This window comes from Nannobrachium achirus (assembly GCF_963921795.1).
Source record: "Nannobrachium achirus genome assembly, chromosome: 1".
In the NCBI taxonomy this organism is placed as follows: domain Eukaryota; kingdom Metazoa; phylum Chordata; class Actinopteri; order Myctophiformes; family Myctophidae; genus Nannobrachium; species Nannobrachium achirus.
The window spans coordinates 47,327,835-47,353,709 of record NC_137810.1 but is presented as its reverse complement, the minus strand read 5'-3'; the positions used below and the strand labels follow the sequence as shown (position 1 = coordinate 47,353,709).

The window sequence follows — 25,875 nt, the reverse complement described above, 5'->3', positions numbered from 1 at the left end:
TATTTCCACTATCAATGTTCTTTTTTAAGTATAAATTTGTTTGTATATTTAAGTTATGTGTCATGATTGTCATGAGCAACTTCAAAGCCTAAAAGCCAAACAGAAATGTGATTGTCAACGACAAATACACAATGAAATCGTTAATCGCAATTATCTGAGTGCCAATTAATCGCCATGTAAAATGTCATAATCGTGACAGCCCTACATTCATTTATTAAAAAAAACACAAAAAGATCATAAACCACGCCTCCGCTCCACAGAATTGAGAAGATCCTCAAAGAGAAGCTGATGGAGTGGCGCCCCCGCCAGCCCACCCGCTGGAACCGCTACTGCACCTCCACGCTGCGCCACTTCCTCCCCAAGCTGGAGCTGAGCGGCGGGCGGGACATGGCCGATGAGCACCGCCTGGAGCTGCAGAGCCTGCTGGGAGACTACAGGGTAACTGTCTGGATTAGCTACTGCAGGGGTCTTCAACAGGGGTCAAGTTTTCAAAGTGGGTGACGGGGCACCCTGGGGTGCCGCGACGGCAGTCCAGGGGTGCCGCGAGATCATTTGATAATATTTGGAATTTATTTGGACACTTGAAGAAATATTTAGTATCATTTTAAACTTGAAGTACAAAGTTATTTTCAGTCTGTTCTAACCAAAATGGCTGTTATCTCTACGTTTTCCTCGCAACATAATCACTAAAATATCATCACTGTCGGGCAGAAACCTTGTATCTCCAAGTTTCAAATGTGTACATCTTTTGGTAAAGCAAAATCCTGCTTCATCATACAAGACTGTCGCACAAAACTAGTGAAAACAGCCGATCTACAAGCGATGCGAGGCGTTGTGTGCTTGTAGATCTGCTGTTTTCACTAGTTTAGATCATTTTATAGATGATAAATACAAAACAAATGGTTTTGGACATACAAGTTTTCCAAATTATAATGCAGGGGTGCCTCGGATTAAAAAAATATGTATGGGGTGCCCTGAGACAAAACGGTTTGGGAACCCCTGCCCTAGGGGGTCGTCAGAGTTACAACAGGGGGTCCTCCAAATCTTTGTGTGATAGAAAAGTTTTTTCCCTCCTTTTTTATATTAACCACTTGAACCCTAGTGTCCAAATTCTGTGAACTTTTGACAAAAATAGCAGATAATAGATATTTTCGGCAAAGAGGTTTGGTGTTGAGGGGAAGAAGAGCAGGCTAAGAGGGAAAGGTCAAGTTTATTAAGTGAGAGAGAGAGAAAACCAGGTGCTCTTCGGAAAATACGAATATTAAAAACAAGTCAATATGGTGCTCTTGGATCGACGGGATCAATTCATCAAAAAGCAAAAAGTGATCCAGGCACTCACACATACTGGTAGTAGTATGCCCTGATGATGACCAGTCTCTGGTCCAAACATGTTGGCTTTTTAGAATAATGAAATAAAGGTTGTTCCTCCCTTTTTAAACTGTGCCTGGATCACTCTTTTTGACAAGTTTATGAAGTATTGACTATTCAAGTGGTTAAATAATATCTGAAAACACAAATTGACATGAATCCAAAATACACTGATGCACAAACTGTCAAACCATGAAACTATGGAATGTATGAAAAGGTTGTGGGGGTCCCTACTTCATCTCTCTCTACTACTTTATATCTTTTAATGTAGGACTTCTTCTAGCAGGAGGCTCCATGTATGCAGAGCATTCTGTTTTCTACATACAGTACACTGGGCTGTGGCCGTAGGTTATTTGAGTCTGATCATTACAAGTTACCAGTTTGTGTCCCCGAGCAAGGAGGGACTGCAGTTTAATATATAGTGCAGGGGTCTTCAATGTTTTTCAGGCCAAGGATCCCTTAGCTGAGAGAGAGATAAAGCAGCCACCCCCCACTACATATTGTAAAACATTGTTTCATATTAAACCTTTTCATAGATTTTATATATAGCTTCATAGACTTGGTTGCCAGCACTATCAGCAGTATACTGTATGTGGGATTCATGTTATTGTTAATGTGTAATTGTGTGTATTTTCAGTCAGTTAACCATGTAAACTCAGTGTTTGTAAACTTGACTTTTCACTATGTAGCCTACTTGGTCTGCTCTCTCCCCTCTACACCAAACCTCTTTGCCAAAAATAGCCGATCTACAAGCGCGAGGCGTATTTGTGCCTATAATTCTCCGCAAATTAAGAAAAACATTGCTCTGAGTGCACATAACCATTTGAGCAGCCATCAACTGGTTGAAGTTGAAACTGAACGTCCCCTGCTGGGCTACAATGTTTACAAATCCCCACCCCCAAAGTTTGAATGAATTGGTTCAGAACTTCAGCGTGTCCCTATTTGACCAGGTCAGGTTCACACAGTTTAGTAGTCCATGTCCCCAGTCTGCTCTGGGAGTGCTGTGTGGACTGGAGGAGCGAGAAAGCTACCGCAGGCTATTAATCACCCACAGCGTGTTCTCTGGAACTACAAAATCTGATAGGGAGCTTCCCACTCGAGAGGTGATGATGGAGCATCTATTGCTGGAGCCAAATAAGTCAGACCAGGGGCAGTTAGGACAGTGGTTCTCAAACACTTTCAATGTCAACGACCGCCAAATGAATATCGTCACTGTCGGGCAGAACTCTCCAAGTTTCAAATGTGTATGTTTCTTAGTAAAGTAAAGCCCTGCTTCATCATACAAGACTGTCGCACAAAACTAGTGAAAATAGCAGATCCACAAGCGATGCGAGGCGTTGTGTGCTTGTAGATCAGCTATTTTCACTAGTTTACATCGTTTTTTAAAATGATAAATACAAAACGAACGGTTTTGGACATACAAGGTTTCCACCCGACAACGACGATATGTATAGGCCACGGACCCCCATCTGAAACAACATAGTGTGCAGGGACCCCATAAGAGATAGTGTGTTGTTCAAAATGAGCTATTCTACTAAAAAAAAGTTTCGGAAATGCCCGGGCTACAAGCTCATAGCACGTAGATTGGTTATTTTCGAATAGCCGAAGTAGAGATGGGACGATAAGCGATTTTATTGTGATAAAAAAAACGCGACTCGTTGTGAGCTTGTAGATCAGCTATTTTTGGCAAACGTTCCGCCCCAGGATAATGGATGTTGGGGATATTGTGATTATCGCGACAATATCGTAAATCGTGATTTCATTTTCATATCGTCCCATCCCTAAGCTGAAGTATGAAATAGTGGTTAAATATAACAGTTTTGCTGACGACCACCTGGAAATCCCCCCACCCACCCCTGGGTGGGTTTAGAAACGTGGGAGACCCATGGCCATCAACACAATCATCAGATACAGAGCGTCCCACTCCAGAGGTGATGATGGATCATTCTATTCGTATTGCTGGAGCCAAAATGTCAGACCGTGGGCCTTCAGGGGGAACTGATCCTTTACCAGATATGAAACAGTGCTTCTCATTGTGTTTTCCTCCCCCCTCCTCTGTTCATCAGATTGTTGGCTTCCCGCTTCACCTGCCGTTCTCAGAGATCCGTCCCATCGTGGAGGCGGTCTACAGCACGGGGGTCCACAGCGTGGATGCGCCCAACGTGGAGTTTGCCCTGTCTGTGTACGTGCACCCCTACCCCAACAACGTGCTCTCTGTGTGGGTGTACCTGGCCTCGCTCGTCCGCACCAGATAGCCGCTACGGATGGCATAGTGCGTCTTTACTACTGCACTTTACACAATGATCTATGAGAAGACTAGTTTTGTACGTTTATTAAGCACGGGTGCTGAAGTGTTAAAAAGCTTCACATTTTAGTATTTTGTTACAGTTTTAATTTCACGTGTTTATCCTGTATGTGTGAGTTCCCGCTCCTGATTGAAAATGTATTTTCTTTTTACTAAGAGATGGGGTCACCCACTGAATAGCAATGATTACCATCAGAATAGAGCTTTGACTTTTTTTTAAAAAGGTCTTTGTTTTAAACCACAAAATCTCACTCACAAGCTTGTGAGCTTTTAGATTGGCTATTTTTTGCCAATTTGGTTTTTACAATTGATAGGGATCCCAGGTTTAATGTGGTTAGTTTACATTATTACATGTTTACTTGTTCTTAAGTAAAAAGCTATTTTATATACAGTACTTTTGTGAATAGATTATTCTTACAATGTTTTAGCATCTTGAAACTCCATCAACCTGTTACGTGATTGTTTTAAATCTCGACCACATATGACGTGTAGAATAAACGTGTTAAATTTCACTTAAATCAATGGCATTTAGAGTTTAAATAAGACCAACAGCAAATGGTTAAATCCAAGATACTTTTATTTTCCTGCTTCCTGATTTTGACATTACCGATAAGTCCTCATGCAAGACATTTGAACAAGCAAAATAATGGATGTCCTGAAGATTGATCTGCAATGCAATCTATTCAACACAGACATGACTCAAGTCAACAGTATGCCCTAAGAATTTAATTATGATTTCAGCAATTTAGGGGACGTGTCTACCTTTGGATACCCTATATTTGCATTGGTCCATTTTCTTTGCTTAGAACACTGGAGTGCTAAAGGAGATAACAATCTTTATTTTCTTGACGGTCAATGTTATTCACGGCAACTGTGAAGAAGAGAATTATGTAGAACATAAATGAAATCTGTAAATAACTGGTTATTAAGACTATACTACTGAAACCTCAGGGTCAGAGGGAAGTAGGGCTGTCACAATTATTACATAATCGTCTAATCGTAATTATTTGACATAATCGCAAATATTTGTTCATAATTGTCATAATCGTGAATGTTGAAAAATGTTCATACATTAATAAACATTTTCAGAAATAGTGGAAATAACAGATCTACAAGCTCACAACACTACCAATGTTATTTTTTAAGTATAAAGTTGTCAAATATGTCAGTAATTTCTTTGTATAGGTTCAGTGTCATATCTGCCATGTGCAACTTCAAAGCCTAAAAGCTGAACAGAAATGTAATTATCAATGACAAAAACGCAATTAAATCGTTAATCGCAATTATTTGAGTGACAATTAATCGTCATGTAAAATGTCATATCGTGACAGCCCTAGAGGGAAGCCTCGCCCCGATGTCTCAGTAACTGTGGATTTGCATGGCGATGACGAGGGCACTCAGGGCAGTTTGATCATCTGAGTAACCAGGACTACTCAGATCTCCTGAAGCATCATCACTCCAATACAGTCCACCTCAAAGCAGCAGAAAGCAACAATCAACTCCACCATATGATGACACACTTGCCACTAGGGCAGAAACCATCATGTATTTTCTTAGTCATTACCCCATCGTTTACTTTTTCAATGAATCTAATAATCTTTTTTTTAAATGTGTATACATCAACGAATCTAAGCAATCTTTTATGCAAGATTTTTATGGTAAGATTTTTATCAGTGTTACAGAGTCAGACTCAGGGTTAATTTAGAGCCCCCTTAAAGGAGTAGTTCACCCCCAAAATGACTTTTTTTCTATTGACACACCATGGAGACTAGAGTTCAATAATATTTTTAGTTTTTTGTCACATTCCTAAGACAAAAATGTGATAACAATAAATGTACCCACATTTGTTCCGGATCGGGAATCAATGGGGGTAAATTTACTCGAATCAAATTTTTGTCTTAGGAATGTGACAAAAACCAAAAAATATTATTGAACTCTACTCTCCATGGCATGAGTAATCAATAGCAAAAAAAGTCATTTTGGGGGTGAACTACTCCTTTAAGGCTTAAGCACAATTTTATTCTTCTCCATACATAGTGTTGTGCAGAAATAGCCGATCTATCGATTTCTTTTTTAAATAATCGATTGCTGCACCCATAAAGAGATCCTTGTCAGCAGCAAAATGTCTTAAACATACTTTCCTAAAATATCTGCATTACAGGACATGAAGTTACTCTGTCATCCACTCCAGGATCACTTTATTTCCACTCTACTCTGGTAATAATTAGTATTACTTTAGTTCCATTGTACTCTGGTAAGAGAACCTTCACACTGACAGGTCTCCATTCTTCCTGACAGAACCAGGTCTAAGCAGGGGCGTCACACCAAATTCTGGGCCCTGGGTACAAGGATTAACTGCTGGCCCCATGAATGTTAACTATTGAAAAATAGCAGATATACAAGCTCACAGCGCGGCTGCGAGCTTGTAGATCTGCTATGTTTGAAAGATTGTGAAAATGTGTGCAAGAAACCTATGTCAAGGACCCCCAAGATGATATGTATTTGGCCACGGACCCCGATCTCAAAATATTTAGTTACAGGGACCCCCAGAAGCAAAATTTGAGTTAGAAATGTTCGCTTAAAAAATACATATAAAGATGTTCACACATTTTCACAACTTTTCAAAAATAGATCTACAAGCTCGCAGCGCGGCACTCGGTGCCGCGCTGTGAGCTTGTATATCTGCTATTTTTCAATAGCTAAAGTCGCTAGGGCCCCTCCACCTTGGGCCCTAGTATCTCAGTCCCACTTTCCTCCCCCTTGTGCCCTGGGTCTAAGCACCATTACTGTAGAAGTAAATATTTGAAGTAGGGGAGCAATAATTTATCGAATTATAAACAAATATATCGTTTCCGTTTTGACAGAAATCTCTATATTTGAAATTTGTGTTTTTTACGTATTAATGCCCTACTTTATGATACTAAAGCTTCTTGTATGTTGTACACGTTTTACAATTTTATTTGAATCCTGAAAAGTAACAGTTTTGGACAATTATGAGGTTTCCACCAGATATAGACACCAGATATAGACAATCCAGTGGTTAATCAGACTAATCAATTTAGTTGAAAAGTCAAATAAAAATTGTAATTTAGTTGATTCATCGATAGAAAATTAAATAAAAACAAATTTCCCGATTGTTTGACTAATTGAAAAAGTAATCGATAGAATCCTCGCTGAGAAATTAATTGATGGTTTGCCACACGGCTTTATCTACTGGATGATAAGACATGCGTGTATGTGTGTACAAGTGAAAACCGTGGCATAAAAACTAATTAAAGAGATGGTATGTTACTATCACTCAGCTTAAGCTATCTAACTATACAAGTTGAGTGAAAAACACAGTTGAGAGCGGGTGAGGGGAACCTATGAGAAACTACAGCACGTAGTTAATAATAGTTTTGATTCACAACAGAAAAACGTTAAAATACTTGGTGCTTACGTTTCTCTAAACCTTTAGGAACAAATAAACAAAACAAAAGCTTTTTCAAAGCCTAAAAAAAAGAAACAAGACTGTACATTTTTGCAGATACTTCAACACCCGTGAATATTTTCCTTTTTGTGTGTTTTTTTACGAGGAGTATTTCCTAGAAATACAGGCAGAAACGGAAATGCCGGCAGCCAGCGTTCCTTTATACAGTTTCATCCAGAAACAAACTTTACATTTTTTTTGTAATGTTTTCTCAGTGACACATAACAGCGAATGGTATTCCCAAAGTTAAAGTGCAATAAAGAGACATTGACAGGTTCAGGGAGGAGGAGAAGTGACGACTGCCCTGCTACTCTGCTGGTCACTCCCCGGAGCGGCAGCAAGCGCGGAAGCCGCACTGCAGGTTTTGGCAGCCGCTGGCCGTGTCTGCGTGGGGACCTGACGAAAAGGAAAGAGATGCAGTTAAAGCGAGCTTTCACTGACTCACACACACACACCACAGGACAAGAGCTGAGGCTTCAATTATGGTCAAGTAGCCCGTGCTGATGTTACGAAAAATCAACCACAAGGATTTACACGGCAGCAAAGCTGGAACCGTTGTTATGGTCACTCGAGGAAATTAAGAACACTTTCAGAGGATCAAGACCACAGTTCTATGCAACATTACAAACACTACAGTTGCTTATTATGTAAAACATAAGACCTAACATAATGATTATATCCTACTCTCAACCACTTAAGCCCTATATACTTAATGACATGACAAATACTGAACATAGGTGATTTAAAAGCTCACATCTCGTTGCTATGTGATGCGTCCTGAGCTTATACTGTAGGTCGGCTATTTTCACAATTACATTTTTTACTTTGGCCTGTAATGACCTGCCCAAAGTAGGGACGCCATGTTGAAAGTGGTTAATGTACTGCGACTCATTCATCGGTATGTGCTTGTGTATATGTACAGATACATGTATATGCTCTATCGTGAAATTGCTATACTGAATATATTATATTTGCCAGCCTGCCTCATTCATGAGACTTCATATTTTTATATTATAACATGAGTAAAACTGTCAGAATATGATGAATCTGACTGAGGTATGTTTTGGCTATCAGACAAACCTTTGTACAAGGACTTGTTTTTTCCCTGCAATAGATTATTTTAGGGGAAAAACATGGCATCTTTGTAGCTATAGCGCATGCGCCCACTTACCTTCCAGCTCACAAGCTCAGCATCTGTTACATAAAGGCATTAGACTGGGAACAATGCATGCTGCGCTGAGTGGGGGTTAGCTGGGTTTCATTACAATCATCACACAGCTGTGAAAGTCCTGCTCACCCATCTATCATTTGTCATTCAGCAGATGCACAGTAATGTCTGTCACAAGCAGTCTGTCTTTCAAGACGGACTGCTGATTCAAACGAATGCTTTCAACCTAAATGTCTGTATATCGGGCGTGCAGGGGAGAAAAAAAAGGCAGAGTAACTAGCTAGCTGCTTATCAGAAATGTAAATGCAAATAAACTTTTTAAAGATATGTTTAGAAGTAGGCTTACAATTAGGAAAAGGTTGACGTTGGGGTTAGGATTAGACATTTAGAGGTTAGGGTTCTAATGTCCGCAATCTATACTTGGTCGCCCACCAGTGTCACACACCTAAAATAGCCAATCTGCAAGCTTTGAGCTTGTTGATCTGTTATGTTAGACTTAAAAAGTGTGTAAAAATGGTGTTCATAAAGTCATCGTCCTAAAGCAGGGACAGTAATACAAACCTGTGTGTGTGTTACCGTTAGGCCTGTCACAATTATTACATAATAATCGTCTAATCGCAATTATTTTCTCATCGTCATAATTGTTTCCATGTTGAAAAATGTTGATATATATTATTTATTTTCAAAACAGTGGAAATAACGAGACTATTCGGCTATTTCCACTATTAATGTTTTTTAAAGCATAAAGTTATTGTCAGTCTTTTGTTGTATATTTAAGTTACGGGTCATTTCTGCCAAGCGCAACTTCTAAGCCTAAAAGCAAAAAAAGAAATGTAATTTTCAACGACAAACACAATTAAACCGTTCATCGCGATTACATCTGAGTGACATGTAATGGTCATGTAAAATGTCCTAACGGTGACAGCCCTAGTTACCGTCGATGTTGTCGCAGTAATAGAAGTGCTCATCGTTGAGGGCGGGGCAGGCAGACACCAGCTGGTGCAGGCCCACTTCAGTGATGAACAGACAGCCAGAGAGGTTGAGGTGCTCCAACAGAGGAAGCCCTCCACGCTGAGACAGAGCCCTGAAACACACACACACAACAGAACCACGTTTGGTGCATGGTGGCATCCATGTATACGACAGCTACAACAACATCCCTCTGCATTTTATACAGCTTTACACAGAATACACACATTCAAAGACCATGAAGTAATCGGGAAGCAGGGGGATTCTATTTAGAGCCCGGCTGATATGTCGATTTGGCCCAGATATGTGCCATTATTTGGGGCAATATTTTGTTTTTCAAACATTTCTGTTCTTTGTTATTGATTCCAAAATGTTGTGCTTTTTAACAAAATATTGGTCAAAACATTGGTAATCGGGTCGCCCGCTGTCAACAGTCTGGCCACGCAAGACTACTCCCTGTCTCTCTCACCCCATTTCCTGTCTATATCTCCACTGTATACCATCAGTAAAGGCAGAAAAGCCCCCCCCCCCTGGGTTATCGGTTGGGCTATAATTATTTTGGCCAATGTTTTACCTGTGGTTACAATGCATGGGGTTTTTCTATATAAATCAATGTATCTATCCATCCATCCAATTGGAGAACTGAATATATTTCCCAGCCCTATCAAAGCAATGTGTTTTGTTGAACATGTTGCAGCCACGCCGTCTTTACCTCAAGCCCAGGTCGGTGACTTGATAGCATCCAGAGAGGCTGAGGAACTTCAGTGTGCGTTTGGCCTCAGCCTGGTCAGTCCTGTTATTGTGGCTGGCACACTGCGGCCCCCCACGGGAGCATTTAGTCCTAAACTCCGCAGTGTCCCTGCCGGTGCCGGTGCCCGACCTGCCGCGCGCCGACCCGCTTAAAGTCCTGAGGGTGGTGTCGCCGCAGCAGGTGGAGTGACGGCAGAGCCTCTCCCCGGACGCGGCGTACTGCACGTAAGAGGCACTGAGGCCAGTCCTGAGGCCACGCCTCCTGCAGCAGCACGAGCCTCCGGCCAGCTGCGTCTCCGCCAGGCTCCTGGCGTCCGGGAGGGCCGCCCCGCCGTGGCGGCTCCACTCTGCCGCGTCCTCGATGTCCAGGTCCAGGGGGTCCAGCACCCAGACCTGGGCGGCCACTGACCGGCCGGCGGCGGCTCGGTGGCCCGGCCGCTGCTTGAAGATGAGGGCCTGGCGTCTCCTGGCGGCCGGGCGCAGGCTCCTCTCGTCCAGCAGGGAGAGGGCCATCGGGGAGCTCTTCAGGAGCACCGTGCGTCGCTCACAGTATTTCTCCAGCGGCGAGGAGGAGGACGACGACGCCAGGTCTCCCAGGCCCAGGGACAGTTTCTTCAGGGTGAGGTCGGTGAGCTTCTCGCAGCCCGACAGGTCCAGGTGCTGCAGTGAGTGACAGAACCCCGGAGAAGACCAGCTGGAGGAGACCGAGAGAGACACACCAGTATTGTTTGGATTCATAGTCAAATGCGTGATTTCTCCTGATGGCTACACTGGGTACGTGAAATATGTGGAGAATTAGCGGTAGCTACTGGTGGATGATGGAACTACACCTTGTTTTGTTGACCGCATTCCTGTGACTAAAGAAGAGAATAAAGTGTTTTTACTGATAATAAATGTCTTCTGCTCTCATCCATATGATTCTAACACGCCAATGTCAAAATGTGACTTCCTCTAGAGGTCACTAAAAGCTTATGCCCTTTTGTAGGTCCTACAAAGGCAGTGTGGTGTTTTTATCACTGGGGCAGGGGGAAACCAACACTAATAGTACTTATATTTAGCAAAATACACAATAAAATGTTTAATTCTACTGTATGTAGATTTAAATAACAAAGCATAGCTATTACACAGTGATGAGACTGTGTGGATAATACATGTGAGTATGGTGCACTGGTTACCTGTCGAATGCAGAGTCTGTAACATCAGTCTGGGTCAAGTCCAGGTGAGTGATGTTAGGGCAGAGGCTGAGGATCTGACGCACCTGGATGAGAACAAACTCATTTAAAAAAAGAAAAAGCAAACCGAGTCCATCTGATCTCGGGCAATGTTTACATTCACTGCCACTATTACACATACAGGTATGGTATATGGTTGCTGTCGGGTGGAAACCTATGTCCAAAACAATTCCTTTTCAGGATTCAAATTCAAAAACAGAGTCTACAAGATCTACAAGCTCAGAAACGTTTCGAGCTTGTGGATCTGCTACTTTTGATGCTTTCATGTGACGCTGTGGTATGGAGGGAGGGTGAGCTCTTCTGGAGTCCCCGACCCGGGATCGCGTCCCCACCGGATGGAGCGCTGGCAACCTCAGTAAAACTAACGCTGGTGAAATTCTAACCTGCCAACGCTCCCTCTCACCGCGGGGACGCACGCTCTCGTCCCCACGCTGGTGTAAGCTAACCTGGTGAAATGCTAACCTTTGTCCCCTAATGGGGTCACGTCCCACGGGTCGGGGATGCCAGAAGAGATCTTGCTCTTGCTGGTTCAAGTAGGGCGTTAGAAAAACACACACACAAAAAGTTAGACTATGGAGATGAGAGGTTTCTGCCCGACAGCAACAACATTCTGTGTGACATTGAGGATGAGAGGGAGATTGCGTACCATCTTACTGGAGAGCGTGGAACTGTAGGCCAGAACCATGGACTTGACAGAAGGACCCACTGCTGGGAGGAGGTGGTGGATCAAGCCATTGAGGAGCTTCTTCTCTCTCTGAGCGGTGCTGATGGCCTGGTGGGAGCCTTCCTTGTGACCGCACACATCTGCAACCAAGTACATTTACTCAAGTGCTGTAGGTAATTTCTACTTGATATTGTTATTGATGATATCCTATGCAAAGTACTGTGTTCTCTCCGTCTGTCTTTCAATGTTATATGAGATATATAAAGTGGTTCCTGTGTAAATAAGCCAAAAAGCTTACTAGGATCTCCTTTTAGTTGACCTTGTACCAGAGATTTGTACTGTCATGAAACTGTATGTTTTCCTATGCAACCTTCTAATAAATTCTTCAATCAAACTTTACTAGAGCAGCTGTGGCATTTTGCAAACGATTTGGGCCTGATCGGTCCAGTGGTTTGCGAGATTAGCCCCGGACAGACAAGACACCCACAGGAAAATTCACATTTTGCTGCAGCTTTTAGGTGGGGGGGTTTTCGGGTTTCAAAATGGGTTCAGCGGCAGCCCCCAGTGGCGTGGACAAAACTCTGCGCCTCTGAATCAGGTGCCTAACTCATATTTTGGTTTTCAGGAGAGAAGAAATGTAATGTTCTCAGCCTATCAGAATGCTTGTTACATTGAAAATAATTTCAAAAATGTCAAACGCCCTACCGACGGCGTTAAAGGAGGGTAAATCCCTGCCCTCCTTTAAAAGCACTCTGAAAAGTCACTTACAGGTGGCTGAAACTTAAAACTGTACTGTTCTGTAACTTTTCCTATGCAAACTTCTAATAAAGTAATCAATCAATCAATCAATCAATCAATCAATCAGCTTAAGTCAAAAGGTTAGCCTCATAGCATAATACTCTAAGTAATCTTTTGAATGTAACAAGCATTCTGATTGGCTGAAGGACCGTAGGCAATAAGGCACAATGAAGCAGCAGTGTTAGGAGAGTAGAATTAGGCAGAAATGTCAATTTGGCAAAAGAAATGACTTGGGCGATTGTGCTATGAGGCGAACAATATGTAAAAAGCAAATAGCTTAAAACAGCACTTTTAACACAAACCCCCATTTCCTGGTCATCTTGTATGCGGGGCAATAGCTCCATTTGCCGTTCTCCCTGATACGGACACTGGAGATCAACACTCACCAGTCTCATCTACGTCTGCGTCCTCGTCCCATTCCTGGTAGGCGCGGCCCTCGTCCTGTCTGCTCTTCACCCACACCTCGTCTGGCTCCAGGTCCAGGTCACCAGGAGGACCGCTGTAGTAATCCCCTGCATTGTGCAGACAGAGGTAGGACTGTCACGATTAGGACATTTTACATGACGATTCGTTGTCACCCGAATAAACGATTTAATTGTGTTGACAATTACATTTCTGTTTGGCTTGTAGGCTTTGAATTTGCTACATGGCAGATACGACATATAACCTAAATATACAAAGAAATTACTTACATATTTGACAACTTTATACTTTAAAAGAACATTGATATCACTTGTAGATCTGCTATTTCCACTATTTTTGAAAATGTTTGAAAATATATGAACGTTTTTCAGCATGGAGGCACTTAGCGTCTCCATAGAGAACCATTGCTGGTCATAGATAGATAGATAGATACCTTTATTATCCCACAGGGGAAATTCAGTTGCCCAGAGGCAGCACAGCAGTCATCAAATTATTGGCTTAAGAATGCGACAAAAACATATCCATGAATTCAAGTCTCCATTGGGTGAGTAATCGATAGGAAAAAAAAGGATTTTCCCTGTTCCAATTTGGGCATTGGCCAGACTAGGATAGCCTGCTCCACATATTTCTATCATAACAGATAAATCAGTATACGTTCACACTGGCAGCGACAAAGTGTCAGGCTACAAAGTCATTCTCAATGAAAGCTAATCACATGAAGATACTAACTGACGGCCGACACTTGTTGCTGCGCGACGACCTACAAAACAAAACAGAAAGTTGAGTCGGCATAAAACATTTTCAGCCCTCCAATGACACGGTTAAGCGTCAATCACTATCTAATGCTTTTCAGAAGTCGCGAGTGATGTCATTTTGTAGTCGAAACGGACCTTTTGACCGAAACCAGTTGTTTCGGTCAAAGTATGGACAGGCCTTTAGTCCTCACTTTTTGATTCTGGCCACTGGATATCGACAGTGAAGGAGAATGAAAATCCTTCTGTTAGAACTCAATACTTTTTTTTGTCAACTATATTGAAATCTAAAAAACAAGTTCAACCAGGCGCTCGCCGGAGGTAAAAAGGGCAAACAGGATCAAGACAAATGAAAGAACAAGAGACGATCCGGGCACTCAGGATTAAAAAGAGGAACAGCCTTTATTTATTTAAAAGGCAACTGCCAACATGTTTTGCCCTCTTCATCAGGGTGGAAAATTTGGGCATTTTCCGCCCTGATGAAGACCTTCCAAGGTTTTTTTTTTTTTCATATATTGAAATATATTTATTTACCACATTAATCCTGGTGTCCCAATGTTGGGCACGTCATCATTACATTATTCGTTGTAATTTTTCTTTCTTTCCGTTTGTCTTGTCCTGTTGTATGTTATGTAGCAGCCTGCATGTCCAAGACAAATTTCCTTCGGGACTAGATAAATTAATCTTGAATCTTGAATTACAGGTGAAATACATTTTACAAGCCTAAATATAAAATAGGGGCTTAAGTGGTTAATGATGTACATGTCAACAGCAGCAGAATATATTTGTACTCTACTTACGTGTGTTTCAAGCACCAACTATGAATCCTCAAGTCAATAATAACACATTCATTCCTCAGTCAGCAGCCTACGTACCTCTGGCCCAGCGTACAGGGTAGAGGTGCCTCCACAGAGAGCCCGTCCTGGCCAGCACTGCCCATGTGCTGCACACCTGGCTGCAGTGACACAGATCCTCGGGGCTCAGGTAGTGGAACAGTCTCAGTAGGATCTCGGTAGGCAGCTGGGAGATGTGGGTCGAGGAGGAATGGCCCGTCGGCTCCAGTTCTGGGAAGCAACGAAGCAAAACGGGTCGGCCTTGAAAAAGGGGGCTCTCTGCGAATGTTGTGTTTTATACTGAAGAGGTGAGATGGGCTGGGTGGCCACACCTCCTGCTTGTTTGTCTGTGTCTTGTAACATGAGACGATTACTCATCCTCCTTTCCCAGACTGCAACCTACATAATTCAAATCTTAGAAATTGCAGGTTAAAGGAGAATTCCGGACTCAGAGGTTCTCTCACCTTTAGTTGTTGTTCTCTTCCCAAAATGGTGTTTATCTTTTCTTCTTTTTTTTTCTATAAAAGGCAATTTTGTCCATTCACTCGACCGACGATGATAATCTACTTATTTCTATCGCTCGAAAATATTTATTTACTAAAGAGATGGTATGCTGGATTTGGTGGCTGTATTCAGTGATTCATGCTCAGCACCTGTTGGGTACAGTCACCCCCATGGCGCATGATTGTTTTTATTTTATATTCTTTATTTAGGGACAGTCATTATAACTTTACATACTTTTCATTTCACAGTTTTTCTATTGGGCGATTGAGTCTTAATCAATTGCCTTACCCAGATTTCAACAGCTCTTGTGGGCAGCAGACACCTTCGATTTGAGGTAGACAATTATTATGCCAATTAACCCTCCTCACACATTTCTGTTGCCAATGTTGTTGCAGTCTACCAGCACACCTGCCATGGAGGAGTCACCAACAGGACCCGTTCAGCACACTCCACTGACAGACGCCGTCCCAGCCTGCATGAGTCACTAGCGCAGCAACAAAGATTGCGCTCCCCAACCTGCTTCCCTCCCTCAAACACAGCCAATTATGTTCGCATATACTGTATGTTCAGCAAGCCAGATCCACCATAATGGCTTCAAAGCATACACAGTGGTGGACACGTTCTTTACCCTGTCCCCTGCCCCTCGAGCATCCTCACATTATACTTGTCGGTTGTAAAACTCAAACTCAAAGAATACTTGGGGGCGATGGCTAATAGAGCAGGTTTGGAGTCTGTGTTGAGACATGGACCCACCATCATCGGTCTTCTCGTGGTCAGCGTATTTGAAGGCCTTCTGCAGCTGTTCCGCCTGGCTCCACAGACTGAGTCCCTTCAGCACCTCGGCTGCACAGTTCCACTGCTGTTGGTTGCAGTGCTGAGCTATCACCTGAAGGGGGTGAAACAGTTCATTTAACTAATCGCTTTATTTGATTATGGGGGAAAAACACATTATGCAGTGACTTATTGAAATAATCTATAGAACAATCCATAGCTGTAACTTATTGAAATAATCGATAGCTGTAGCACCAATGACCTTTTTCTTGATGTCCTTGAGCTCGTCGTAGGTGAAGTATTGCATGAGCATGGGCTGAAACACCTGCAACACAACTCCTTGGTTTATAAAGAAATGCGAACAGTGCCAACCATTGTTCCCCAAGGAAGCAGGTTTCATCCAACAACATTTTTTAAATTCTGCAAGTTGTTCTTGGGTGCAACACAGAGCTTATCGGTTTACAGGAAATATTTCTCATTAATTAAAAAAAGAAATGGCGGGGGATGTTTTCTACCTCTTCCTCTTCCTTCATGTGGGGCAGAAAGTCCTGCGTGAAGGCCTCCAGTCTCTCCTTCAGCTGCTGGGCATAGTTCAGTTGCTCGTATTCATTCTGGAAACACAGCATTTAGGCAAGTTATTGCGACCGTCAGGGAGCAGTTTACTATGAAAACCTCCACCGTCCGTCCGTCCGTCCGTCCGTCCGTCACACCTTTGTGACCATCAACAAACGTCACACCTTTGTTGATGTTTAAATCGAAGAGTCTTGGTCAAATACTTCTGTTGGTTTCTGCACTGATCATTTATACAATTCAGCTGTGTTTGCTCGTGTCATCATGATGAGGTCATAAATCAGCCATGCCCAAATATAGATTTTACGGGTTTACATGCTTACTCAGTTATTCGTTATGTGAAAGTCCTATGACGTCTATGATATCTGACATCATCATACATACATTCCCTTTTATGCCCATAAATGGAGATCCCCTCTGTAGAACCAGCCACTGACATCACTGTAATGTCAGGGGAACCAAATCCCTTTTATGCCCATATGGAGATCCCTGTGATGCCAGGGGAACCAAATCCCTTTTATGCCCATATATGGAGATATGGAGATCCCCGTGTTGCCAGGGTAACCAAATCCATTTTATGCCCATATATGGAGATCCCTGTGATGCCAGGGGAACCAAATCCCTTTTACGCCCATATATGGAGATCCCTTATGTCATCAATATTAAGCCCATATCTGTGAATATCTTTGGGTACCAGATGTCTCCATATATGGTTAAATGGTCCGATATACATCACTGGCCAGAAGACCAAGAAATGGTGCAACCTCGCCCTTTGCTTTTCTCCCTATAGGCATCTTACTGGTAGGTAGTTTAATGAGGAATGCAGTATGGTGGTAGGTAGGTAGTTATGGCCTTTGATGTAAGATTTTCACTTTCTAGGATAACTATATTTGCTATTCCCAGATGATGCCCTTTTAGGGTACCCCTCATGCCCATATATGGAGATCCCCAGGCTTTACTAATTAACATAAGTTTTATGCCCATATATGGAGATCAGTGTCCCAATGTCATCAGATATATGGGCATAAATGGACACAGGCAAACTAGATGGGCTGTATGGATATCCAGATGTGTGATGTAAGTGTTTTATTCCAAATGTGGCACCCCACAGACATATTTCCAGAAACAAAATCCCTTTCATGCCCATATATGGAGATTTCTGATGTCATCAATCCCAGGCCCTGTAAAAAACATGGTTGCTATGGTATGAGCAACTTATGTCTCCATATATGGAGATTCAACTTCAATGAGTAACCATGGCAAACTGTCAACTGCCCGTATGTCTTGATAATTGGTAAAACAAACTTTTGGCCTATTTGTGGAGATAAGCGACCAACGGTCGCTTATCTCCCGATTAGGGAGTCTTACTGGTGTAATAGCTTACAAACATTACAGCCCGTCCTCATTAACAACCTCTGACAATTCAACACAATCACAGTGGATTATGGCTACACATGTCATTGCGACCGTTAGGGAGCAGTTTACTATGAAAACCTCCACCGGCCGTCCGTCCGTCCGTCCGTCACGTTTTGTGACCATCAACAAACGTCACACCTTTGTTGATGTTTAAATCGAAGAGTCTTGGTCAAATACTTCTGTTGGTTTCTGCACTGATCATTTATACAATTCAGCTGTGTTTGCTCGTGTCATCATGATGAGGTCATAAATCAGCCATGCCCAAATATAGATTTTACGGGTTTACATGCTTACTCAGTTATTCGTTATGTGAAAGTCCTATGACGTCTATGATATCTGACATCATCATACATACATTCCCTTTTATGCCCATAAATGGAGATCCCCTCTGTAGAACCAGCCACTGACATCACTGTAATGTCAGGGGAACCAAATCCCTTTTATGCCCATATATGGAGATCCCTGTGATGCCAGGGGAACCAAATCCCTTTTATGCCCATATATGGAGATATGGAGATCCCCGTGTTGCCAGGGTAACCAAATCCATTTTATGCCCATATATGGAGATCCCTGTGATGCCAGGGGAACCAAATCCCTTTTACGCCCATATATGGAGATCCCTTATGTCATCAATATTAAGCCCATATCTGTGAATATCTTTGGGTACCAGATGTCTCCATATATGGTTAAATGGTCCGATATACATCACTGGCCAGAAGACCAAGAAATGGTGCAACCTCGCCCTTTGCTTTTCTCCCTTAGGCATCTTACTGGTAGGTAGTTTAATGAGGAATGCAGAATGGTGGTAGGTAGGTAGTTATGGCCTTTGATGTAAGATTTTCACTTTCTAGGATAACTATATTTGCTATTCCCAGATGATGCCCTTTTAGGGTACCCCTCATGCCCATATATGGAGATCCCCAGGCTTTACTAATTAACATAAGTTTTATGCCCATATATGGAGATCATTGTCCCAATGTCATCAGATATATGGGCATAAATGGACACAGGCAAACTAGATGGGCTGTATGGATATCCAGATGTGTGATGTAAGTGTTTTATTCCAAATGTGGCACCCCACAGACATATTTCCAGAAACAAAATCCCTTTCATGCCCATATATGGAGATTTCTGATGTCATCAATCCCAGGCCCTGTAAAAAACATGGTTGCTATGGTAAACAGTTGGTTGCTAGGGTAAACTGTTGGTTGCTAGGGTAAGAAAACATGGTTGCTATGGTAAACAATTGGTTGCTAGGGTAAACAGTTGGTTGCTAGGGTAAAAAAAACATGGTTGCTGTGGTAAAAAGTTGGTTGCTAGGGTAAACAGTTGGTTGCTAAGGTAAAAAACATGGTTGCTATGGTAAACAGTTGGTTAGTAGGGTAAACCTTCAATGATTTTGACATCTTGTTACTAATCTGTCGGTAGATAATGCCGGTCTTATATAAGGGTCATTTGTGTACGGTGTGATGTCATACTGATGTCAGCAGTGTGACAGGAGATAAGCGACCAACGGTCGCTTATCTCCCGATTAGGGAGTCTTACTGGTGTGTATTCGTGTAGCTGCACAACCAGCTGTTACAACAGGAGGTTAGTAATCATGTCTTAAGAAGATGGAGAGGTCGATCACAATGTTTTCTTGGGCGATCTCAGGAGTGAAAAACAAGACAAAAACAATTCATAACATCCACTGTCTACTGATGATCAGGTTAGCAAGTGAAGCCCAACAAAACATATCATGGGAGCAGCACAGCCTGAATGAACACAGGACTGACCCAGGCAGCATACCAAAGGTCCAACTACAGCTAACAAAAAGAGATCAGACAATATTGAGGACAAGTTTATGAAGAGAAGCCCTGAGTGAAGACAAACGGTGTCCAGGTGGAATGTAAAATGTGCAGCGATAACGAAGAAAGGGAAGTGGGAAAGACACTTTCCAAAAAAACACAAACCATTTGAAAAGACCACAAGTACCATATGTATTATGTAATGACACGGGAGCACGTTCTGTTTTAAAAGTCCCATAACTTATTTGTTATATTATTGTATGGAGATAAAAATAGCCGTTTAGATCACACAACAATTAAGTAGTAAATAAGAAAGAATGCGGGCACTAATCACGTTTTTTAACTGGTGTAACGTTCTTTACAAAAATAACTTTCTTTATATAGCACCTTTCTAGACATGAGCCACAAAGTGCTACACAGACATAGTAACAAAACAATCAGAGGGATTACCGACATCACTCATGTCTTTCAGGCACTTTTTATTTCGTTTGCACGGGCAGCATGAAAAGGTTGCACACCACATTACTTATTAATAAATACTTAAAAGCAGCCTTACAACTGAGAGCCTTCTCTCAGTTGTAATCAAGCATTCTCTCTCAGTTTCATATGGAAGATTTCCAAGTTTGAGGGACTATCACAGACAATGGAATTTTCCTCTCCGCTTTTACAAACTGATTGAGACAGAGCGGAAGTCAGCTTCAACACAATTGCGCCATTCGGGAGAGCCCATTTTTTCGTTTCCCCGTAAGCTAGTGAACAATAACTCTCGATTCAATCGGTCTGCCTCCATTACACAAACGGAACTCAAGTAGGTCAACATTTTAACCCACTTCTTTGCCCATATGGCTTTCTTCTCGTCAGGTCCATACAATATACGTACAGAGAGACCATAAACATCCAAACCAACGCATCTTACATAACCAGCCTTAGAGACTTCTATTTCTAAACCTGCCATTTTGTGAGAAAAAAACACCTCAACCTGCCATGTCACTGTAGCCGCAAAGAAATCTAGTTTCCTGTCTTTCTGCAGCAGAGCACCAACTCTATGGAACTGGCACTTATGACTAGAGCCAGAACGATGTCAGATTCCTGGGGCCGATGCCGATCCTGATTTTGGAGCCCAATTAACAATGGGATTAACAATGTTTTGACCTATGGTCAAACATAATTTCCATCTACAAGCTTGTAGATCTGCTATCATATTTTAGAACATTTTTACAAAACCGATGTCTTAAAAAAAAGTTAAATAATGGCAGATATACATCATCCAGACCCATATATCAGCGAGGCGCTACTTATGATGCCTGCTGTGGCTACTCACAGGCCAATGGTATAATGGCTAATGTATGGCTAGTACAACGACATTCCAACAGCTGTGTGCTAGTGTTCCATACACGTACTGTATGTACAGTATGTGTGCATGTCAAATCCAAGGGCAACCTGCAGTCAGTTTGTCAGTGGAATGTTGAACTGCCGCACTTAGTTGAATGTCAGTAAAACTGATCATGTTGGATTTTTTTGGACATTGTTGCAAACAGGGCTTAACCACTTTAAGCCCAATATTTGAATTGACCCCCCAGATCACCTAGGTGTCTACACCCCTCTTTTTACCTCTACACCAAATCTCTTTACCAAAAACAACTAAATCAGCAAATGTTCGCCTGTGCTTAAAGTACTGTGTGAACATAAAATCACATATTCACTTTTTTCACACAAAATATACTTTGCTGAATTCTGAAAGCAAGATGTTTTTCTGTTTGTGTGCCAGACCATAAAAATAAGTTTGAGTGCTTGCTCAACCCAACAAGGCCTCCATTATTTGCTGGTGTGCCTTGTGAGTGTCTGACCCAACTGTTATTTGTCATAATGGTCATGTAGCAGCAGCTGAGCCCAGCGGGCCTCACAGCTGAAACCAGACCAGCACCACTTGTCTGCTGAGTCACACTGACACACAGCACAGCTCCAGACATGTAACGTCTCTGCTTCAGTGTCTCCTCTTAATGCAGGGGTTTCCAAACTCTTTTTACAACTCAAGACCAAAACTTGGGTGTCCTGTATAAGCGCATTAAGCGGTAATAAAGTAAAAGATGGATGAAAATAATGAAATGGCCGATCTACAAGCTCGGCTATCTCGCAACGTGTCTTATCGTGAGCTTGTAGATCTGCTATTTTTATTATTTCTTAAAAATGTAGTAAAAAAATATGTTTTTACTTTTGGGGGGAAAAAATCATGTTTTGTTTTTTACATTGGAGAAAGATGTTGGGAAATATTTGAAAATCTTCTGAAATAATTGAAAGAAATTGTAAAAAGACGCTGCCCTTAACATTTCTGACTTAAAGCTATACTGTGTAAGTTGCTCAACTTGTGGTCAGTAGCTCTATAGCAAACCTCGGTCGCGTCCGTGTCTTTCGGCCGTTTTTCGGTTCTCACACCCCCGCGTCTGCCTCCACCTAGCCGAGATCTATCTTTTGAGGGGTCCCTGGTTGCTGTGCGTTCAGCCATTCCGGAGATACACTCCTTCACCCAAGCTTCACCGTGCACCAGAGTATAGAAACACACGGGAGACTACAAATATGGCCGCCCTAGCGACCCCAATCCAAGATGCGCTGTGATTGGCCGGCAGTGTATAACCCTCGCTGTGATTGGCCGGTAGTATGATGACGTCATATTGCCGCGAAATTCTCCCCCCCTCACGGCTCATAGAAAACATATAAAGAGAAGGCTTTTGAAGCTGAAAATAACGGAGTGGGGGTTCTAAAACTTTAGCGATTTAACAGTTAGGACCATTTTAAGATTTGTTTTATAAAAAAAGTTACATGGTATAACTTTAAAATATGTATATCTTTTTAAATGTATTATATCATTTATATTTATTTATCCCACAATTTTTGTAACCCATTTTTCACCCAGTGCCAATTGCTTAAGCAGTAATCCTGGGCGCTACTCTCCCTCTGCCAACCCGGGGAGACCCCACCAACTGAGCTCATGCTTCCTTCAATGCCCGAATTAATTAACTCACCTTCACGTTGCGCAGTCCTTTCTCGAAGAGGGACAGCATCTCGGAGAGCTTGTTGTCCGAGTGCACGTTGTACACGGTGCAGCTGCGCTGCTGCAGCAGGCCGATGATGTACTCGTTCTCGATCTGCTCGTGCATCTTGAACTCCTTGAAGGTGGCACACAGCGACTGGAGGAAGGAGCGGAAGTCATTGTTGTTGGAGAAGTTGGTCTTCGACAGCTGAGGGGACAGAGAGGGAAAAACGTGTTATTCAGGAGCGTTCCTTAAATAAACATGAGAACGTTGGCATTCACAAAGCCCGTTCACAGGGTTCATGGTATTGTGATTCAATTTAATTTTTCCCAATTCAAAGGAGCTTTATTGGCAGGAGAAAACATAGGTTTACATTGCCAAAGCAAGTGTCAAAATATAATAAAAACTGTTGAAAATGAGGAACATAGAGTATATACAGTTGGAGGGGGTACAGCATTGTGCAAAACAGAGCTTGTTCATATTGTGTCGTTATATTCATGTTATATATAGAGGGTATATAAAAAACAAAGTTTCTTTTTGAACACTGCATAGCAGCTTTACGGAAATGGACATTGTTGTACTTCAGGCTTCCTCAACAGTGGATAAATAGGATATATTTAAGCAGTTTTTTTTAATGCACCTCATTTTATGAACCTTATGTATATTGAACACTACATAATTCGACTCTGAGCCTTCCTTGTTCCTTTCTTCTCAATTCTTTCTTGCTCAATCTAACTCTTCTTTTGTTGAGAGCTTGTACACAGTACTACACATAAAAGGTTTTAAACAACTCCTTTACACATGTAATCGTGTGATGTGACAATAAAGTTGATTATGAAAGATGAAGGTAACAACAACAACAATAGAAATTGTGTCCCTTTTTGGCTGTATCATTGGTCCCATGCAGCAGGGCAAATGTTTAGTATTTCATTATAAAATGTATACACAACAAATCTAATATGTATAATATACATATTAGTTTTGTTGTGAATAAATATTAGTTTTCTATGGATGACAGAGAACAGACAGAGGTAATGCTACAGTACAGCCTGTGTGGCGCTCAGACTGTCGTTTGATGTCGCACCAGCAGCCACCGTTAGTTAGATTAACCCATGGGTTTGGAGACCAGACCAGTGTCAAGTGTTCAACCATCTAATCAAATGAAACGCTGTTCGGAACCGCAGCAACAACAACATGGCAAGCCCGTCGTCGCGTTGCATAAGAAGCTAACTTTAGCTCACCAAGTTGAGCTGCAGGCTAACAGGATAGAGTGAGAGAGAACAGGGGTGTGTGTGTCTGTGTGACAGTAAGTATGTATCAGTGTTTACAATGAGAGTATAACTATTAACAACAGCACAACCAGACGACAACAGAACATCAGTGTCGCAGTCATATATCCGTAACCCTCGATTAATCGATTATTAGCCGACGAACGGGTTGCAAACGATATGAAAACAGTCCAACAGAAGCCCAGTACTGTACTAGTGGCTCCAACGGTTCCTCTGCTAACCGTCCGAGAGCTAAACGTGCGCAGCATGTTTAGCTCTGCTGTTGCTCGGGTTAGCACAGTATGGGAGGAGGAAGCTTCGCGGCCTGCCTTTCTACTAGCCTCGACTCGTATGTTCCACTTTGTGAAACGTCCATGTTGCTTTGTAAAGGGCTTCCTCGTACACACCTTGTCGCAGTAGAGGCCCACCAGCTGCTTCATTCGCCAGTGCGGGCCGGTGAAAACATCCACCTCGTCTGGAAAGGGAGCCATCTTCATCACACACCGACTGGAGCTCCACGGTACTGCGTCATCATCATCGTACACAACACACTCCTGTCACGTAGAGGAGGGAGGAGGAGGAGGAGGCGTGTTCACACACTACACAATCCCATGGTCCGGGCGGACCGACGCGCTGTGATTGGACACAGTTTGGTTGTTGTGGCAACTGCTTGCTGCTGGTTGGTTGTGGAAGTTAACGTTTCAGGCGTGCACCAATTAAATAATATAAATATTGACGATTGATAGTTTCATCATGAAACATCTTTTCCTATGCAAACTTCTAATAAAGTCTTCAGTGTACTGTATCGTCATGTCGACAGTACAGTTGACTAGGCTACAAGGTCAACAAAGGAGATCCTAGTAAGCTTTTTGGCTTATTTACACTATTTATTTATTTACACTAGGAAACCTTTGTGTATCTCATATAACATTGAATGACAGACAAACGATGATGATGATGATGATAATGACGATAGTAGTATTATTATAAAAATAATTATACTACTACTACTGCTACTACTACAACTAAACAACCACAATAAAAACACGACCTTTAGGGCTTTTTGTGTTATCCTTTTAGCATTTACCATTGTATAATTGTTCCACTGTACTTTTTGCAAACTGTTAATAAAGTTGTATTTCAATTGGGATTTCTTTCTCTTGTCATACACCATGCCTTTACCTCAACAGTTTTTTTGGCACCAGGTGGCAATGCAGGACCGTAGTCCAGCCAGGGGGGCTGTAGCCAAGAAAGATAAGAGCACATATTTGGGCAGGGAAGAGAAGTGTGGCTGTGAGGAAGGTATGGGCAGCTCCAGGAGTTTCTCAGTAAATCTAAAAAAACGGCGACAGTAGTTTGGGTGGTGACACTCTCTACAAAACCCTCATCCAACAGGACTTTCACAGAAATACTGACAACTTAAAGACAAGTGAGTACAGCAGATAATGATGTAGGCTACTATTATGAATTAACTGTTATAAAAGCTATTCTTTGAAATGCCCCACTCCAATATTTCAAAATTGGCAAACATGACAACGAGGGGAGACCATGTAATTGTCACACTTTTTTATGAGACAACTGTAAGAAAATTATTAACCATTCAAATGCACTCTGACACATATTGTCACAGGCAGTGTTTGGGGTTGCTTGTCCCTATCAATGGGTTTTGGTGTTTGCTGATCATGGTTCCTCCACAGATTTGGGAGTAGGCCTATATGTGCCCAGCACTGAGTGCCGCGCTGCGAGCTTGTAGATCTGCTATTTTTGAAAAATCGTTAACATTTGTGCAAGTCTTTGAA

At 42.2% G+C, this 25,875-nt stretch overlaps 2 protein-coding genes across 2 annotated transcripts in view; one reads left to right on the top strand and one right to left on the bottom strand.

The window, feature by feature from the left end:
* cc2d2a (coiled-coil and C2 domain containing 2A) overlaps nucleotides 1–3,623 on the top strand; it is a gene marked incomplete at both ends in the record, with an annotated part of 54,904 nt that extends 51,281 nt beyond the window's left edge. The window contains 2 exons of the mRNA XM_080729782.1: nucleotides 261–438; nucleotides 3,435–3,623. Of these exons, the coding sequence (XP_080585908.1) occupies nucleotides 261–438; nucleotides 3,435–3,623 (367 nt within the window). The remainder of the gene's footprint in view (nucleotides 1–260; nucleotides 439–3,434) is intronic.
* A 639-nt stretch (nucleotides 3,624–4,262) lies between these two features.
* On the bottom strand, nucleotides 4,263–24,598 carry fbxl5 (F-box and leucine-rich repeat protein 5). The gene is made up of 12 exons (XM_080724723.1): nucleotides 24,484–24,598; nucleotides 22,800–23,015; nucleotides 16,522–16,617; nucleotides 16,269–16,331; nucleotides 15,989–16,121; nucleotides 14,774–14,962; nucleotides 13,110–13,235; nucleotides 11,908–12,065; nucleotides 11,205–11,287; nucleotides 9,992–10,723; nucleotides 9,246–9,394; nucleotides 4,263–7,538 (listed from the first exon to the last, which is right to left on the bottom strand). The coding sequence occupies exons 1-12, from the start codon at nucleotides 24,571–24,573 to the stop codon at nucleotides 7,462–7,464; spliced, it is 2,112 nt and encodes a 703-aa protein (XP_080580849.1). The 5' UTR covers nucleotides 24,574–24,598; the 3' UTR covers nucleotides 4,263–7,461.
* Nucleotides 24,599–25,875: the final 1,277 nt, after the last annotated feature.